General features: G+C 45.5%; 1 protein-coding gene across 1 annotated transcript in view; it reads left to right on the top strand.

The window, feature by feature from the left end:
- The first annotated feature begins 7586 nt into the window (after positions 1-7586).
- Positions 7587-20093, top strand: part of SAG (S-antigen visual arrestin) — a 29854-nt gene continuing 17347 nt past the window's right edge. The window contains exons 1-5 of the mRNA XM_072719138.1: positions 7587-7750; positions 13091-13151; positions 15571-15615; positions 17267-17460; positions 19096-19155. Coding sequence (XP_072575239.1) covers positions 7676-7750; positions 13091-13151; positions 15571-15615; positions 17267-17460; positions 19096-19155 — 435 coding nt within the window. The 5' untranslated portion in view covers positions 7587-7675. The remainder of the gene's footprint in view (positions 7751-13090; positions 13152-15570; positions 15616-17266; positions 17461-19095; positions 19156-20093) is intronic.

The raw sequence follows: 20093 nt of genomic DNA, 5'->3' as shown, positions 1-20093 counted from the left end.
AGGAATGAGCACCTGTGTCCTAATCACGGATGAGTCACCTGTGGAAGAGACAAGATTAAGTTGCAGCAATAGAGGGAAATAGAAGGGAAGCCGAATCCTTCCTAACAAAGAATTTTCTCACATGTCACACTATTTCAAAGAAAAGGTAGTAATGATTTCCCCATCCCTGGGAGCATTCAACAACTTGTGGTAGATGTAGAGGAGAGCCAAGCAAAAGATGGAACGTGGACTACATTCTTTTTATTTTTTATTTACTTTTTTTTTTCTTAAGTAGGCTCCACGCACAGCATGGAGTCCAATACAGCAGTTGAACTCACAACCCTGAGATCAGGACCCGAGCTGAGATCAGGAGTCAGTCTGTTAACCGACGGAGCCACCCGGGCACCCCTGGACTGCATTCTTTTCCAAGGTGTCTGCCCAACTTGAGAACCCACAGGATTCCATTTAGGATTTCAGATACTACATGCCAGCCCAACCTATAGCAGCCCTCTCTCTATTCTGTAGGCCAATTGACCAAGAGGTCCATGTTGGAATTAAGGTGGCCTTTAAAAAGCTCTGATTCCCTGGCACCTTCATAAATAGAGTTGCCCTAGTGTTCTCGGGCACTCTCTGCTTCAGTGAAACCAAAGCAAAGGGGGGGACACAAAGTTTTCATTTTATAGTTGATGTTAGCAGGGTAAACCAGTTTTCCTCATGCATGTGCTCTACGTAATAAACCCCTAAGACGATAACCTAACTCTGAAGCCCATAAGCTTCTTTAACTGAACATCCCCACCCCCGCCACCCCCGCGAGCTGGCTGGCACTGCGTTTGTTACCAGAAGGGGAAACACAGGGCTTGTAGCTTCATCTCACTGGACACCGACTCCAGAGAAGCAAACATTGCTGTCGCCAATGGTTCCCAGATTTAACATTCATAGAGCAGTCAGTTTCTAAAATAACTGTAGAGGAAGACTGACAACTTTATTTTGGCCAAGTAAGGATTTTTTTTTTTTTTTTCCTAAACTACCATCTACTCTCATCTTCATTTTATAAAAGAAAGGACATTTTGTCCTTACGCTTAGCAGCTGCTTTCTGAAATATTTATGAGTGAAGTGTCATGATGTCTGCAGTTTACTTTCAAGTGACTCAAAAGGAAAAAGCAATAATAGGTGAGCACACACATTGAAACCTTCATCATCAAATCTCAGGGTTGACTGTGTGGGTGTTTATTGTATTATTCCAACTTTTCTCTATGCTCTAAACTTCATAATAAATTTCAGAAAATGCAGAACTCATGGCAAGAAGCAGAGCAGTGGTTGCCGGAGATTGGGGGGTTGGTGGAGGAGTTGACTTGAAATAGGGAGGCCAGGGAACTTTTTCGGGGATGGAAATGTGTGTCTTGACCATCGTGGTACTTAAAGTCCTCAAATTGCACTTTAAAATGGGCATATTTGCTCGTATGTAAAATATACCTCAATAAAGATAGGGAAAATAAAGAAGAACATTTTAATACCAAAAAAATGAGGACTTCATAACCTTAGAATAAAGGACAGCACTTTACACTGAAGACATTTGGCTCCATGACAAAGCTTACAACAGTGCCCTTATTTTTCTCATTTTTCTGCCAAATAGAGAAAAATTCATCACAGACAGGCTGGGAATGACTACCAGAGACTACATTTCCAAAAAGAATGAGGTCCCATATCCAGCCCACCCCCAGTTTTCCCCACCTGCCAGGAATTGGTGGGTCAATGGCTGAAACCTGCCCATCTGCACCCTCCCAGTGATGTGGTGCTAACAAAGCTGCATGGAAATGGGTGTCCCAAGAGCACCCACAGCTGCAAGCCAGTCCTGGATGTTGCAGCCACTGCTCAGGGTAGCCCCTCTGATGATGATGCTAAAAGGAGCATCCTGGTCATGTGTCTTCCTCTTAATTGTTTGTTTTTAAGGAGAATATCAGATGTCTTTTTAAATTTATAGCAATGTTATATTTTAACCTTTCTGCTATAGGAGAAATAAATAACTTGGAGAAGAATCTTTAATTACAGACAAAAAAAAAATTTTAAGGGGAATCCCTGGGTGGCTCAGTGCTTTAATACCTGCCTTCAGCCCAGGGCATGATCCTGGGGACCCGGGATCGGGTCCCACATCAGGCTCCCTGCATAGAGCCTGCTTCTTCCTCTGCCTTTGTCTCTGCCTCTGTCTCTCTCCTCTGTGTCCTTCATGAATAAATAAATAAAATTATTTTTTAAAAAAAATTTTTTAAGCAAGGAAAACCTAACATACCCACCACAGAGAGACCACTGTTAGCTTCTAAGTACATATCCTTGCAGATTATGTATTTGATGGGAATGAAAACATGCATATGTGTGTATATTCAGAGATGTAAATATGCACATATGTGTGTGTGCATATATACAACACACAGTGTGTGTGTTTGCAAGGTGTGGTCATGTTACACATGCCCTCCTATCACCTTCATGTGGTTACAATCTCTACCTTCCCATTCCAGATATTTCCATCTTACATGTCAACTAGACCATATCTAGATTTTCCCAGTGAACCCAAAATGTCCTGTAGATCCTCTTTTTCAAATTGGAGGTCCAATCTGGAACCACACGTTACATCTGGAGGTTGAGCCCCTTAAGTGTCTTTTTTTTTTTTTAATTTTACTTATTTATTCATGAGAGACACACACAGAGAGAGAGAGAGAGAGAGAGAGAGGCAGAGACACAGGCAGAGGGAGAAGCAGGCTCCATGCAGGGAGCCCGACGTGGGACTCGATCCCGGGTCTCTAGGATCAGGCCCTGGGCTGAAGGCAGCACTAAACTACTGAGCCACCTGGGCTGCCCCCTTGAGTGTCTTTTAATCTAGTACCTCCCTTTTCTGTGATGTTGGTTTATGAAAGACACCAGCCACTTTTCCATTCACCTCGAAGCTCTCTTGTGGTGTCATCTCACTGGTTCCTCAATCCCTTGCATTTCCCATAAGCTAGAAGTGATGTCAAAATGCTTAATGGATTCCAATTCACCCACCGTGATACATCACATCTGGTTGGCACCATTGTCGATTCTAAGGTTGACCATGGACCATGCCTGGTCCCCGATTTGTGCAGCCAGACATGCGCCTTGTGATGAACCCAGGATCCATTTGCCATCATTATGGTACTATAGGGACAGCCATTTCTCCATTAGCTCTTCTGATGGTCTTGACCCCAATGAACAATCTTTGAGTCAGTCAAATGATCAGTATTTTAAGACAGAACTTTTGCTATCATTCAGCTATGATAAGACCAACAGATCAAGAGACAATGGCCCTTAAAAAGATAATTGGTTACTCACAGTTCTGGAAAGGAGGGAGCCCATGCTACACAGGGCCACATGGAGAAGTACCAGGCTTGGTCAGGAAGCAGAGGGATCAAGGGGAAAACATGGGCCAGAGTCTTCTTGTGGTTTCCATGGGAAAGAACTGGTGAGGCCAGATAAGCGGGTTTAAGATTGAAGAGTTTGAATAACTTCATCTGGCTCTGTGGTGACAGGCTGTCTCTGGTGGTCTGAATCCTGGTCTGGGGATGTAATATTAGGTCAGGGCAGTCATGGCTCAGTGTAAGAGCTTGTCCCAGGAGGAACCCAGGCCATTGAAGTGTCTGGGCTCCAATTGGCTAGTTTGCATATGAAAGGCAGTCTTTTGCTGTCTCTAGGAAAGGGTTAGCCCTGGGAGGGGATGTCTCTCCAAGGTCAGCTGAACCCCAGATGTCAAAGCATTAGAAATACCATTAGGGGCCGTGGTTGGCTCAGTTGGAAGACCATGTGACTCTTAATCTTGGGGTTGTGAGTTTGAGCCCCATGATGGATGTAGAGATTACTTAAATACACTTAAAACACAAAAAATCAAAAGTCATTAATGCAGAGTTTGTTAAATGATGTTTTTCTATTTCGTCTTTCCTTTTGCATTTAGTAGCTGGCATTCCTCCATTTAAAAAAAAAAGTTTTCTCCCTTAGAAATTACAAAAATTGTTTCTCAATTTTAGCTGTTGCCAGCTATCCCAGTGACTCCTCCATGTGCTTTAAGTATAGTGAGACCCCTCTTCTAGATGCTGGAGATGGGATAGGTACAAAGAATCAGGAATCCCTTTGCCTGGATCTTTCATGCTAGTAAAGTTGGGACGGGGGACAAACAGGAAAGGAGATAACGCAGGTTCTGAATGCGAGACGGTGACAAGTGCTGTGGAGAAAAATAATGCAGAGGAGGCCAGAAGTTTTGGGTGAAGTGGTGCATGGTGCACCATAGGTTGCAAGGTGAATAGGGTCCCATTTAATTAAAGACCCAAAGGAATTAAGCAAACCAAGTGACTCTCTGTGGGAAGAGTGTTACAGAAGGGGAAACAGTTCAGTGCAAAGGAGTTGAGACAGGTTTGAAGAAAAGCAAAGAGACCAGTGGGCTGGAGCAAAGTGGGTGAGGTAGTGAGAACTGAGGTTGGGCATGCCTGGGTGGCTTAGTCGGTTAAGTGTCTGACTCTTGATTTCAGCTCAGGTCTTGATCTCAGGGACGTGGGTTCAAGCTCTGCATTAAGCCCCATGCTGGGCATGGAGCCTACAAGAAAGAAAGAGAAAGAAGAAAGAAGAAAGAAAGAAAGAAAAGAAGAAAAGAAAGAAAGAAAGAAAAGAAAGAAAGAAAGAAAGAAAGAAAGAAAGAAAGAAAGAAAGAAAAAAGAAAGAGAGAGGGAGGGAGGGAGGGAGGAAGGAAGGAAGGAAGGAAGGAAGGAAGGAAGGAAGGAAGGAAGGAAGGAAGGAAAAGAAAGACGAAAAAGAAAGGAGGTCAGAGGTAACAGGGGAGCAAATCTTGGAGGGCCTTGAAGACATTGTCAGGCAGGCAGGAAGTTACTGGAGTGTTTCCACGGATGCTAACATCTCAAATGTTAGAACAAGCTTTTTTTTTTAGATTTTTATTTATTTATTCATGAGAGAGAGAGAGAGAGAGAGAGAGAGAGAGGCAGAGACATAGGCAGAGGGAGAAGCAGGCTCCATGCTGGGAGCCCGACACGGGGCTCAATCCCGGGACTCCAGGATCATGCCCCGGGCCAAAGGCAGGCACTAAACCGCTGAGCCACCCAGGGATCCCCAGAATAAGCTTTTTGCTTAGACTTGCCACATTCCCACACATCATGTCAAGTCCAGTATGTAGATGTGTTAATGGCCACAGTGTCCCATCCGTTTTTTCTGAGGTTCTTGGAAGCAGCTGTTAAATGCAATGGTGACAGAAACAACGGGATGGGCCCCTGCCCTCCTGGGACCTGGAGTCATGGAGTCAAGTAAGGGAAGAGAGACCATGATAACCTCCCACACAAGTGTCAAATGCAACTGTGCCTCCACCCCAGCCCAGGAGGTTGGGGAAGGTTCCCCCTGAGGATGGGACTCCTGTCTTCCAGCATCTGGAGCCTGAAAAAAGCACATTGAGGAGAGAAGAGGATTGTTCTAGGCTAAAAGAACAGTGTGGGGAGCTGGGGGTGGGATATGATGGAGGACAATATGAAAGCAGATGCCCGTGTCCTTCCTGAGAGCAGTGGGAGACACTAAGCAGAGAGGAAGATCAGGGCTTGGAAGGCCTCTCTTCCCCTGTGGAGAAGGGCCTGGAGGCTGGAGGTGGATAGCAGGAGACATTATGGTCCAGGAAAGCAAAGGGGGTGCTTTGGACCCAGGAGGAAGCTCTGCGGATGAGAAGATGTGGACACTGGGGAGGCGAGAGACCGGTCACCACAATCAACAGGGCGTGGGGTGGAGGAGAGGACCCCATCTAGTTGTGATGTGATTGTGGAGTAGTGTTGTTGGGGTCCAGAGCCCACGGTCAAGAAAGAACTGAGACATTCTTTTGGTGCAAAAAAAAGTGGTTTTGCTAAAGCACGGGGACAGGACCTGTGGGCAGAAAGAGCTGTTGCCCCAGGATTGTGAGGAACAACTGATTATGTACTTTTGGGGTTGGGGGAAGTAAAGACAAAGGATTCTCCTATGCTGAAGAAGACTCCCAGGATCCTGGAGGCCTGGCTGCTGTCAAGCTAAGGTAGCTTTTCTCTCTAGCAAAGCAGTAACATTAAGACAGGAGCATCCTGGAGGAACATTATAGACTCTGCCTGCCTCGAGTATTTGTCAATGGGCTGCAGGTCACAAGGACAGTTAATTTTATCTACATTTCCTTCTGCCTTTGCTTCCCACCTCAGTTGGGCTTGTATAACACCAGGGTTCTTGAGGTTGGCATTTCTCCTTGACCTTTTTGTTTCCAGCCCCACCCCCAAGGTTGCATTAGCTGCCTGCTGAGTTTAATCAAGTTTGTTGAGCACTTGAAAATCCCCTGTCCTGGTGATACTGGGAGCCAAGGGATAATCAGTCTATTTCCAGAACCCAAAGAGGGTTAGGATAAACAGCAGCTTTTCTTTAGCCCTCGTCCGTCCCACCACGTCGTCCCCACTGGAGCTCCCGCATCTGCGCATCTGCGAGCCCGTCTAGAAGGAGACCAGAGGCCTTTGCCTAATGCCTAGAACTGCTGAAACCACCAGTTCACCCGTCTCAACACTAATCCCATTTCCACTCTGCTCCTTAAATGGGATTTGGCTTCTAGACATTGAGACGTGGGTGTGGGCACCCTGTCCAGGTCCCCTACAAATTCCCCCACACACGCACGCCAGCCAGTGCCCTCGGTGGGGTCATCTGGGCACACAGAGCAGGGGCCGGCCGCTCACCCCGGAGGGACGGAGCCCCTCGCCTCACCTCCTGGGCCTGTCTGGCTGGCTGCACAAGGTACATGACCTTCCCCGAGCACAAGGCTTTTCAGAACCCGGGCCAGGATGACGGGTGTTTTACTGTTGTCTGTCCCAGTTTTGCCTTTTCTGTGTGGTTTCATGGACCTTGCTTGTTAGCAAGACTCAGGGTGTGCTGAGATCCAGACACCCAAGACAGCCCTCCCACTGTGTGTGATGCTGGGGAGTGGTGGGAGAGCAAGACAGGAAGGCACAGCTGAGTATGGGCCACTGGACAGAACTTCTAGAGATTTAACATATTTTGAAAATGATATTTGCAAAGCAGTTATGTTATGGTTTTCAGAAACCTTTTCTATTCCAATTACTGTAGGACATTGTCATGATAGAATTTTATTTATTTATTTACTTTTAAGATTTTATTTATTCATAAGAGACACACAAAGAGAGACAGAGACAGGGAGAGACATAGGCGGAAAAGCAGGCTCCCTGCAAGGAGCCCAATGTGGGACTCGATTCTGGACCCCAAGATCATGCCCTGAGCTGAAGGCAGACACTCAACCGCTGAGCCACCCCGGCGTCCCATCATGATAGAATTTTAGACCTAACCTGGCTCAGTGTGATGAAGCCAAAGGCCAGTCAGGGAGTATAACCTTCCAGGTCAGGTTTACTAAGAAGTATTTGAGACTTATCGAGAAAACGAAAACACATGTTCTAAAAAAAAGCCCACCCCGGTGTCATACAAACTAGACCATGGCCTTATTTCATCAAACATCGATATTCAAGCAGATGCAAGGAAATATCTAATGGGCACACAGCATCTTACGAGTAGGTTTTATGCAAAGAACATTCTTGCCTGCACATTCAGCATCGTTTTTACCTTTCCCCAGCTTGCTAACAGCTGACACAGACCCCAGAGTTGAAAGAAGCTACCAGGGACACGTAACATGGCAGCCAGCGGGAAGACCAGCAAGTCTGCATCAAACCATGTGATCTTCAAGAAGATTTCCCGGGACAAGTCGGTAAGTGGTACAGAAGTGAGTGGCTTGACAGAGAAAAAAAATTTTTTTTTAAAGGAGCTTTTTCAAGAATAGACATGGGGTGCCTGGCTGAGCATGCAACTCTTGGTCTCATGAGTTCAAGCCTCATGTTGGGTGTAGAGATGATAGATAGATAGATAGATGATAGATAGATAGATAGATAGATAGATAGATAGATAGATAAGAAAGAAAGAAAGAAAGAAGAAAGAAAGAAAAAGAAAGAAAGAAAGAAGAAAGAAAGAAAGAAGGAAGGAAGGAAAAGAAAAAGAAAGAAAGAAAGAAAGAAAGAAAGAAAGAAAGAAAGAAAGAAAGAAAGAAAGAAAAAAGGGAAGGGAAGGGAAGAAAGAAAGGGAGAAAGAAAGAAAAGGGAAGGGAAGAAAGAAAAGGGAAGGGAAGGGTAGGGAAGAAAGAAGAAAAGAAAGAAAGAAAGAAAGAAAGAAAGAAAGAAAGAAAGAGGAAGGGAAGAAAGAAGAAAGAAAGAAAGAAAGAAAGAAAGAAAGAAAGAAAGAGAAAAGGGAAGGGAAGGGAAGAAAGAAAGGGAGAAAGAAAGAAAAGGGAAGGGAAGAAAGAAAAGGGAAGGGAAGGGTAGGGAAGAAAGAAAAAAGAAAGAAAGAAAGAAAGAAAGAAAGAAAGAAAGAAAGAAAGAAAGAGAAAAGGGAAGGGAAGGGAAGAAAGAAAGGGAGAAAGAAAGAAAAGGGAAGGGAAGAAAGAAAAGGGAAGGGAAGGGTAGGGAAGAAAGAAGAAAAGAAAGAAAGAAAGAAAGAAAGAAAGAAAGAAAGAAAGAAAGAAAGAGGAAGGGAAGAAAGAAGAAAGAAAGAAAGAAAGAAAGAAAGAAAGAAAGAAAGAAAGAAAGAAAGAAAGAAAGAGGAAGGGAAGAAAGAAGAAAGAAAGAAAGAAAGAAAGAAAGAAAGAAAGAAAGAAAGAAAGAAAGAAAGAAAGAAAGAAAGAAATACAGACATGATCATCACCAAAATCCTGTGAGGTTGAGGGGAGAAGCTCTGTGTCTGTTTTCCCTAATTGAAATGAACGATAAATGAGAAAGGAATGAATTGCACAAAATCAATTTCTTATCAGTCTCCTAAAGAACTCAGCCCTGAGACCCTTAATGTCCTCCTTATCTCTCAGTCCTCACCCCCTTACTTCCAATTTTACTTCTTTTCCTAGCTGGCCTTGAACTGTTTTGTCGATACTAACTCGCCTGGCCCTTTGTCATCTCGCTGCCTGCCTCGGGAAAGCCCCATTGCTGGACCAAGGCAGCTCTGTCTTCCGTGTGCCTACCCCAGCCACCGTGCCCTCAATCCTCATTTGGCCTCAGGGCCACTGGGTAAGGGAACACGTCCCAGCTTCTCTGCACTATGGCTGCATGCCCACCAACATCTTGGCAACTCACGTACTCAGCAGAGATGATGCCACTGTTGGCTCCACTGGGGGCACATTAGACAGTCTAGATGTGCCCGTGAACTTCTGACAGGGGAGGCCTGACGGAAGGTCCACCCCATAGCATGGATGAGGTCTTCTCACTCCACTCAATGGCTTCTTAGGGGCCGACAGGCTAGCTCGATGCCATCCAATTCAAGCTACAAATTTTTTTTTTAAGATTTTATTTATTTATTCATGAGAGACACAGAGAGAGAGAAGCAGAGACATAGGCAGAGCCACCCAGATGTCCCCGCAAATGTTATTTTAAAGCGTGTGGCAGCCACATCAAAAAAGAGGAAACAGGTGGAATTTATTTGAACATATATTTTATTGAACCCAATATATCAAAAAAACTATCATTTCAATATACAAATGATGTAAAAATTATTGTTGATCTTTTATGTTTATCTTCTAAGTCTTTGAAGTCTGGTGTGTAGTCTACATTTATAGCACATGTCAGTTCAGAATGGCCATATTTCAAGTGTCCAGAAACCACCTGTAACGAGTTGGTACTGAACTGGACAGTGTGGACCTAGATCATTCTTCTAGTTGACTTCTGAGACTTTCCTGCAGCAGCGGTTGAGAATTTTGCTTTCAAACCTCTTCATACAGTTGGATTAGCCCACTCTGTACTCAAGCAGTTTAGACCTGGGGACTGTTTCTGACACTGAGTCAAGGTGCAGGACACAGAGAACTGTCATCATCACCCCAATCAGACACTTACCCAGCACATCCAGTTCTGAAAGCTGGTAATCAGGGACTTCTCAGAATTCTATTTTCTGTGCCTTGTAAAACTGAACTTTGGATTTTTCCTTTAGGGTTTCTCAAATTCTAAGCTGATAATTGGGCCCAAAGGAAACTCTCTGATGCTCACAGTGCAACACAAGAGAATCAGGATTACACTGGGCACTCTCTGCCCTTTCTGCTCCCAGCTGAGGAACTCTACTTTCCGGTGATAATTTGGGAACCCTTCAACCAACCATTCATTCCCCAAACTCTTTCCCAACTGTGTCCTCCCAGCATGCTTTGTCTTGACTTCTGGCAGAAGAAGAGAGAAACCTACTCCTGCTGGCCTATATCATTTTCCCACTTTTTTCTTCCTCATGCCTAGATAGACATCCTTTGAACCAAGAAATTTAGAATTTTCATATATGGGGAAAATCCATTAATTAATGTCTTGCATATTAGGATTATTCTAGTTGCAACCTCTGTATGGCTCCAGGCATTGTGTACCAGGAGCCCATTTCTCCATGATTCTCCCCACTCTACCCTCATCTGTGATCTTCATCCTTCAGCTGGTGGCAGGATGGCTGCCCTAGCTCCAGGTGTCTCACCCTCTCTTCCTTCCCAAAGAAGGAAGAGGCTCTTGCTTCCTAGTATCTCCTCTTCTTAAGAGTGGGAAAATATTTTCCCAGCAGCCCTCCAGCAGCCTTCCCTCATATCTCATTGGTCAAAATTGGGTCACATACCCACCCTAAACCAGTCCTGAGCCAAAGGAATTGGAAGATCATAATTGGATCAGGCCAATCAAATATCGTCCTTTGGGGCTGGCCTCCTCTTAGCAGGGGACCCCATGGCGGATGGTGAACCCTGAACATATTGGCAACTTGTATCCAAGAAGGGTGCGCATGGCTCGTTGGTTGAGCAAGCAGCAGGTGGGCCACAGTCCCACATTGTTCAGCCTTCCTTCACCTTTCTTCTCTCTGCTTCTAATTGCAGCAGAAGACATGCCTTTGCTCCCATCTTGAGGTTCATGCTATTTATGCCTGGATCTCAGGGTCCACTTCCCCAGGGACTACCAAGCCTCTACTATCAGCCTCCCTCCTGGGCTTATCAGCAGCCTCTCCCTCCCTACCAGTACTTTGAGCATAAAAAGAAGTACGGACCTCATGCATCTTAGAGACAACAACCAACAAGCTCCCCTTGACCCTATTGCCTTTCCAGTTCCTCTTCCACTGCAGCTAAAGCTTGAAAAAGAAGAAAACAGACTCTCCACCTACCTTCGGTCTTCCTTACTCCCCACGTCAATTAGCTACCTAACTGGCTTTCCCCTTGTCTGTCCATTCTCCCCTTTGCTTCCAATGTCATCTCCTCTATAAAATGAGGTTGATTCCTATCTCACAGAGTAGTTGTGGGGATTTGGTGAAAGAAAGAAGTCAAGGCTGAGCTTGGTGCCCAGGATATGGTAAGCACTCTAAATGCTATTCATCTGCAGGTCTTTCATCCTGCTTAAAATGCTTCAACATCTTTTTAGAGTCTTTAAGGTTGGGTCCTCTAAACTCTTTTTGGCATTCACCTACATCCCCATTTGGTGGCCATTTGCCAGCAGATGAAGCCACTGGTTCCAGAAATATTCTCTTCTCTTAGTTCTGGGCTTTGTATTCACTGATATATATATATATATATATTTTTTGGTCCAGAAAAGATTCTCACACCATCCAACACCCACCTCCTTCCCAGCCACCTGACTATGCAGTCCTTCAGATGCTTCAACATCAAAACTACAAATAACCTTGAAGGCATAGGGATTTACTCCAGGATATCTGATACCAGGGGGTAGAAATAGGAGATGATTGAATGCCAACAGAATGATTCTGGGAGTTCATGGACATAAGAATATGAATTTAAGAAGCTTAGGGAAGAAGGGGACTAGGGAGGGTGTACTCACTCGTTGATGCACTTAGCAAATGTGGATTAAAGTCCTGTTGTGCACCAGGTACTGTGGTAGCAACTTGATGGCCGAAAGGTGAAAGAATTCTTAGCATCAAGGCACTCACAGTCCTGTGGCTTAGAGCAGTGAGTGATGGTGAATGAGACTCATGCTCTTCCACAAAGGGGGCTGGCGGAGACCTTCAGTGCCAGGGGCATGGAAACAGACTGGAGGAGGACCGAAACAGGTCATTGCCCCCCCAATTCTCCTGCCCTTCTTCCTTAGAGCATGGATTCAGGTATACCTGTACAGAAGCTCATCTGGTAGGATTTCAGGGACTCCAGAACTCCTGCCTCTTTGCTCAGTTCAGAAATTCTTCTTCTTTTTTTTTTTTTTAATTTTATTTATTTATTCATGAGAGACACAGACAGAGGCAGAGACACAGACAGAGGGAGAAGCAGGCTCCCCACAGGGAGCCCGATGCAAGACTCCATTCCTGGACCCTGGGATCACACCCTGAGCTGAAGGCAGATGCTCAACCACTGAGCCACCCAGGTGTCCCCAGAAATTCTTCTAATGAAGCAGGGAAACCTTTCATTCACAGCCAGAAATAAGAGGCTTAAATGTTGAGAGGATCCTTATTTGCATAAGTATAACTTTCCACTGAAGTATTATCAGTGAATTCAGCAAGATTACAGGGTTAATGTCAGACCTGGGCTTGATGGGAAAGGTGGGAGAACAGGGCCATCCGAAGAGATGAGAATTCCTTGGAGCAGATTTATGAGGCCGAGCAGAGAGGACAATTTGTAATACATGGTCTCTGCCTACAGCCAAACAGGGAGAGAGGAGGTGATGGGCAAGCTGCAGAGCCGAGTGGCAAGGCTTCTCAAGACTAATCAAGAGGTGCTGGGTGGCCAGTTGGTTAAGCATCTGCCTTTGGCACAAGTCATGATCTCGGGGTCCAGAGATCGTGCCCACAACAGGTTCCCTACTCAGCTTCTCTTTCTCCCTCTGCCCCTCCCCCTGGCTTGTGTGCTCTCCTTTCTCTCTTTCAAATAAATAAATTTTTTTTTAAAGAAAAGCAACAAAAAAAAGACTAATCAAAATGTGTCAGTTGTCACCAGGTATGAGGATTTGTGTGTGTGTGTGTGGTGTTTTTTTCAAACATGAATGTTTTTATCTAACACTGACTTCTAACGTGAATATTCTAGTGTTCTTTGGCCACTTAGCATCTACATCTGTTCTTCCTATAGGTGACCATCTACCTGGGGAAGAGAGACTATATAGACCATGTTGAACAAGTAGAGCCTGTGGGTAAGTTGAATTTGGAGTAAGATTTTCATTTTAATGCTGGTTTTCCTTAAGGTCATCAGACAGCTGTTACTTTGTTATTTTTTTCAAATCAGCTTTGCTGATAGTCTAATCAAAAATGCAAATTAAAACATCAGTGAGGCAGCCACTGGCTGATTGGAAACAATTTCAGAGCATGGGGGAGACAAAGGACTCGTTTCTAGAATATATAAAGAAATTCCGCAGTAATTAAGACAAAATCCAATTAGAAAACACACAAAAAATATCAAAAGCAGTTCATTAGGGGCACCTGGGTGGCTCAGTAGTTTAGTGTCTGCCTTTGGCTTAGGGCATGATCCTGGGGTCCTGGTATCAAGTCCCTCATCAGGCTCCCTATAGGGAGCCTGCTTCTCCTTCTGCCTGTGTCTCTGCCTCTCTCTGTGTGTCTCTCATGGATAAATAAATAAAATCTAAAAAATAAAAACAAAAATAAAAGCAATTCAAAGAAGATATATGGATGTCAAAGGAGGCCATGGAAAAATGGTATCATTAGCCATTAAGGAAATGCAGATTAAACCACAATGGATTGAAATATCATTATACACCTGCCAGAATGGCTAAGATTAAAAATGATGACAATACCAAAACGTGGTGAGGGTGTTGAAAAACTGGATCACTCATACATTGCTGGTGGGAATGTAAAATGGAACACCTACTCTGGAAAATAGTTTCTTTAAAATTTAAACATACTCTTAACCATATGACCCAGCAATTGCATTCCCAGCATTCATCCCAGAGAAATGAAGACTGAATCTACACAAAAATGGGTACGTGATTGTTTATGGCAGCTTTATTTGTGACAGTTCCACATTAGAGAGAAACCAAATGTCTCTCAATAGGTGGATCAGTTTATTTATTTATTTTTAAGATTTTTTATTTATTTATTTATTTATTTATTTATTTATTTATTTATTTATTTATTCATGAGAGACACAGAGAGAGGGAGGGAGAGGCAGAGACAGAGGCAGAGGGAGAAGCAGGCTTCATGCAGGGAGCCCGATTGGGACTCGATTCCGGGTCTCCAGGATCACTCCCTGGACTGAAGGCGGCGCTAAACCGCTGAGCCATCCAGGCTGCCCCAGTGGATCAGTTTAAATACACTGTGTGGTACATCCATCCCATGAAATTCTACTCAGCAATAAAAAAGAACACGTCACTGATACACACAATGGCATGTGTCTCTCAAGGGCATGATGCTGAGTGGAAAGAGCCTATTTCAAAAGGCCATATACTGTATGATTTCACTTATACAACAGTCTAAGGATGATAAAATTATAGAAATGGTAAACTGACCAGTAGCTGCTCAGGGAGCTAAGGATGGAGCTGTGGGGAGGGGATGACTTGAGAGATGACTCTTCAGTGAGGAAACCGTCAAGCTCCACAGGAGATAAAGTGGCTTAGAACTGTACACACACTGTACCATATCCGCCTCCTGGTTTGGATACTGTACTACAGTTATCTAAGATGTAACCACTGTAAGAAACTGAATGAAAGACACACAGGGACTTCTCTGTACTATCTTTGCAACTTCCTGTGAATCTATAATTATTTCAACTAAGATAGCTATTTTAAAAAAGAGAGAGTGTAAAAAAAAAAAAACCTGGCATTTCCAGGCACTTGATGATGAGAATGTCCCTCAGCAGAACAGTCTCTGGAAGGTCATTTGGCAGTATGTCCTCAAATGTCATCAAAATCCAAATCCTTTTCTACATTTGAGGGACACAAAGATGTATCTGTAAGGATGTTCATCACAATATTCATGATAATGGGGGAAATTGGAAGTAACTTAAATGTCCTGACTAAAGGGAGTTGATTAAATAATTCATGGGACATCCATTCAATGATGTCATGTGTGGCCATTAAAATGATGAGTACATATTATGTGTGTGCGGGGGGAGTGTGTGTGTATAAAAATAGACACTTGGAATATATAGTTGTGTGAGAAAAGCCATTAACTGAATAATATGTATTGTGAGATCTCATTTTTTTTTAGTAAAAACATCCATATAAATATATATGCATCTAGAAAAAAAATTCTGTGCCAGTGTCTTGACACTGGGTATCTCTGAGTGGTGGGTATTTGGGTGACTTTGTCTTCTCTTTGCTTAACTTCCCTTTCTAATTTTCTTATAATGAACATGGATTACTTGTGCAATTATAAACTACAGGGAGGGCTGCTGGGGTGGCTCAGTTGGTTAAGCATCTGACTCTGGATCTCAGCTCAGGTCCTGATCTCAGGGTCATGAGTTCAAGTCCCGTTTCAGGCATGCTGGGCATGGAGCCTCCTTAAAAACAAAACAAAAAAACTGCAGATAAATATATAAAGAAGGCCTGTGGTCTCTTTCATCTTCCCCACCTCATTGCTCTCTCCATTTTGGTTTAGATGGTATCGTGTTGGTGGATCCCGAGCTTGTGAAGGGAAAGAAAGGTAAGACAGGCTTCTTGTCTTCCCAGGACCTGGTCTGGTCTGGTCTTAGCGGTTTCTGGGAAACAGCTGGTGCTCTCTTGCACACCCACCCCTACCAGGCCCTGTCCCCCACACTCCCTTGTATAATCTTTGGGACATTGTCCTGTTTACATCAGAGCTCATTGTCCCCGTTTCTCAGATGAAGGTAAAGACCCAAGGGAGCCACTTACTTTTCCAGGGTGGAGCGCAGCTCTGTGGGCTCTATCAGGTGTGCGCTTGCCCTGTGTCATGTAGTTCCACACCAGTGGCAGAACTCAGGAGGGCTCCTTGGTGTATTTATCCCAAAATGGGGCAATCAAGCATGCTGGAAGTCTCACTTTTTTTTTTTTTTTAAATCCTGACCGTGGTGGTTCTGAACCATAGCATCAGAGCATCCTTGAAGATCTCTGGCAGCTGTGATATCTGGCGAGTAATTTGGTGCTAATAACCGTCGTGTAAACTACATTAGGGCAGACCCGAGCTATCCTTATGAAGATGTCACTGACTCAGTTCCATTCCAACTCCTTTCGGAGTGGTTGCTACTGGCAACGACAAGGAGTTTTTTTGGGGCATGGCAGAAATGGGGGCTGAAAACCACCTCTTCTGTTGTCTCTGACCTTCTCCTGGGTGTCCCACTTCTCTGTGGCACTCGGAGGCACCTGGTTTGAGCCCTGAAAGCCTACGCCCTTGGCTGGAGGAGGGCACCTGCTCTGAGGGAAAGCACTGGCCAGCGAGGGAGGCATAAGGCCAGGTCATCTCTGGGCACCGTCCTGTTAACAAACATTGGGTGAGGGACAGGCAATTGGTCAGTGGCTCTTCTGAGCTTCGTGGTGAAGACACAGACAAGATCCACCACCAATGACTTCTAAGGACGTCTTAGATGACTTCTGAGATGCTTTCTGTTCAAGGATAATGCACTTTATGTGCTTTTATTTACCCCATAAAAGACTGTTGTAAATTGTCTGCCCTCAAAATGTATAGTTTCATGCAATCCTTTTGGTCCACTAGAGGCACAGATTGTGTCTGTTTAATCAAATTGAGTTTTCAGAGTTTCAGAGAATGCCTGATAAGTTTCTGAGCAATGTGAAGGAAGAGTTTCTGGGGTTTGGTTTCATCTCCCCTCCTGGTCCGTGAGCCCCTATCCAGCTCCTCTGGCAGACCCCTGTCTGGTGCAGGTCCGTCTTGCTCCCCAGCACCGTGTCCCTCTGCTTATCACCTTCATTCTCTGTTAAAAGCCTCCTGAGGTCCCCGAGCAGGTGGGTGGAGAGAAGGGGTGGTAGGATGGAGGACACAGGAGAGTCTGTGGGCAAAATATGTGGTTCATGTGACTGTCTTGTCCCCTGTCCCCTGACTCACATACCCATTTAGAGTAATTAACACAAGCCCTGGGGAAGGTGCTGGATCTCCAGAAGGGCGTGGGCTGCCTCGGTGCTGTGGTTCTCTCTCTCTCTCTTTTTTTTTTTTTTTGGTGCTGTGGTTCTCAAACCCCATCCCCTTCGGACGCTGATGGGTGGATGGGGGGGGTGGTGGCGGGGCAGGGGGGGCAGTGTCAGCGGTTACCCCATGTTCACTTGGCCAGATGGGGGTGCCATGCCAATGGGACAAACCTGCCCCCTTCTTGTCACCCCTCCAGTGTATGTCTCTCTGACCTGCGCCTTCCGCTACGGCCAGGAAGACATCGACGTGATTGGCTTGAGCTTTCGCAGGGACCTATACTTCTCTCAGGTCCAGGTGTTCCCACCCGTAGAGGCTGCAGGCGCCCCCACGAAGCTGCAGGAGAGCCTGATGAAGAAGCTGGGGGGCAACACGTACCCCTTCGTGCTCACGGTGGGTGACTCCCCCCTTGTCCCTGCCCTGGTTCCTTCACCCTCAGCACCTTGCAGTGTGACCAGGAGCGAAGGAGAGGGGACAGAGCAATGACTTCACATTTGTGGGCCTTCAAATTGCATCCTTGGAGGAAATTCTACATTGCACGGGCTGTGATTGTCTTTTTTTAAGTCCTTGAAAATAGCCTCTCAGCCTTTGAAGGCACCACTTCAACCTACGGTTTAAATATTTCCCTTCATCCGACCACCTAATTATACGGGCATGTTATTCCTTCACTCGCTCATCTATAAAAAGAAAGAAGTGCCCCTCGGTTGGCCCGGATGAGCTCGGCCCATGAAAGAGCTCCCTGCAGGACAGGAGATCGTGCCACAGTCAGAAGTCGTCAGAAGTCGTCTGTAGCCTCGACAGCAGGGCCATGGGTCATAAATGGCTGCATCTCTCCGGAGGCCCTCTCCTGCTGGGGAGATCCTGGCCACCCACCGTGCCAGCGTCTGTGCCTCCCAAAGACTTGGGCACGAACTCAGGCTGGGGAATGCTGCTACCAATCCTTGTTACCAGTGTGGCTGTATGTCTTAGATGATATATTTCTCCAAAGTTACATGGTTCAGCCTTAAGAGAAGGAAATTTTGCCATCTACTCCGCAACACGAATGAACCCTGAGAACACTAGACTGAGTCACAGGAGCAGACACGAAAGGACAGAGTGTGTGATTCCACTTATGTGGGGACCCGGAGCCACCAGTCTCGTACACACAGAGTGTAGAGCAGTGGTCGGAGAGTCAGTGTTGACTGGGGACAGAGCTTCAGTGTGGGACGCGTGGTGGGGATCATTGCAGAACTATGTGAACATCCTTCAGGTCACTAAACTGAATGCTGAAAATGTCAGTTTTTGTGATGCATACTTTATAACATTTTTTTTTAGTGATTAAAAAAAATTGTAAACTTTTTTTTTAATCACACAGACAAAAAAACCGTTTTGTGATCCTGCATGTTCTCATGACCTGGCATTGGGAATTTGAAGTAATATAACCCTTTTAGAGCTAACATGCCAGGACGTATCAAAAACCTTAAGAATGTGGTTTTCATCTACAGTTCCCTTTCCAGAAGCATAGCCTGTGGACTTGTTTGGATAAAACTGCACTAAGGTGGATGAAGAAGGTCAATCACAGCATTGTTGATCATGGCAAAAAAAGCAAAGTACCATTTAATGAAGGGTCAGCCAACACAGGGCACTGGCTAAATTAAATGTGGGGTTAACGAAGGCCAAAGAACAGTGATGGAGATCTCATGGTGTAGAAAAATGGTCCTGATGCATTCTGAGTAGGGTTGGGGCGTAATGTGAGCCAAGCAGACGACAGGACATGTGCATCGTTGGGTCTCATTTCTGTAAAACACATACATCTACGTACATATTCACGTGTGAGGGAGCCCCTAGGACACTTGGAAGTCCATGTTCATAATGTTATTTTGGATGTTGGCAACATGGGTGAATGTGGTGGGTTTTTTTTGTTGTTTCATTTTGTTTTGTTTTGATTGCTCGCCCGCTTCTCATCTTCCTTTTCCAAGTTTTACACACTGAGTGCATATTGCATGTGGAATAGTGCCTCTGAAAGAAATGACTTGTTTCTTCCCACAGTTCCCTGATTACTTACCCTGCTCGGTGATGCTGCAGCCAGCTCCGCAAGACATGGGGAAGGTTAGTGCAAAAAGAAAGGCCAGGGACTAATTCATGCCTTCAAATGACTTTTCAAAATAGCCTTTTCTTGGGGGAAAATTTCAAACGTGCACAAAAGTAGAGAGACATTATAATGAACCCGTCACTTGTCTTCAGCAGCTGTTAGCCAGGACGGAGCCCATGGACAGAGTAGTAGTAGTCTTGGTGGGTCCCACAGAAATCAGGCAAAAACCAAATAACAAGTGTCTACGGGGCCCATCCAAGGATGGCAGGCACTCTGGAGAACACGAGGCTAACAAGAGGCAAAGGGAGAGTCTGGTGGGGTGGTTGTTCAGGAGGTTTAAAGAAGGCCTCCCCAGGAGGGTAAAGGAGGAGCCACACTATCCCAAGGGAGAGCCCCCCCAGGCAGAGGGGACATGGCGCATGGTGTGCCGGGGCTGGAGGAGCAGAGGGAAATGGCAATAGTGGGTCAGAGGCGTGGGAAGGTGCAGGCCGTGTAGACTTTCAGTGAGATGGGAACCTGCAGGGCTCTGAACGATAGGTGCTGACTAGGCTTCCCAGGGGCACCCTGACCACTGCACTGAGAAGGGTTGGGTGGGCCAAGCATGAGCTCCCAAGGCGGGGGAGAAGCAAAGGGGCTGAGTGTGCACAAGGAGGAGTGGCCATGGTGGGCAGGGGACTCTAAGCCATGAAGGAGGGTGGTGAGGAACAGGGGGAGAGGGTAAAGGTGCCAGGACCCAGGATTGATCACAGGCCCCCAAAAGGCGAGGGCAGAGAGTGGCGGGGCTGCCTCAGAAGTACCAAGGGGTGTAGGCCAGAGGCCACGGTCTGGGCAGTGACTTCCAGTGTGGGGGTCTTGCCCTGTTGGTGGTTTGTGAAGTCAGTGTGGTGGATCAGGAGTGGCATCAGAGAAACATGGCATAGAATGATATAGAATAAGATGGGAAATCTCAGAATGT

This window comes from Vulpes vulpes, chromosome 9 (genome assembly GCF_048418805.1).
Source record: "Vulpes vulpes isolate BD-2025 chromosome 9, VulVul3, whole genome shotgun sequence".
NCBI lineage: Eukaryota > Metazoa > Chordata > Mammalia > Carnivora > Canidae > Vulpes > Vulpes vulpes.
Note: the sequence above shows the minus strand (reverse complement) of the source record. Positions and strands in the feature narration are given on the sequence as shown.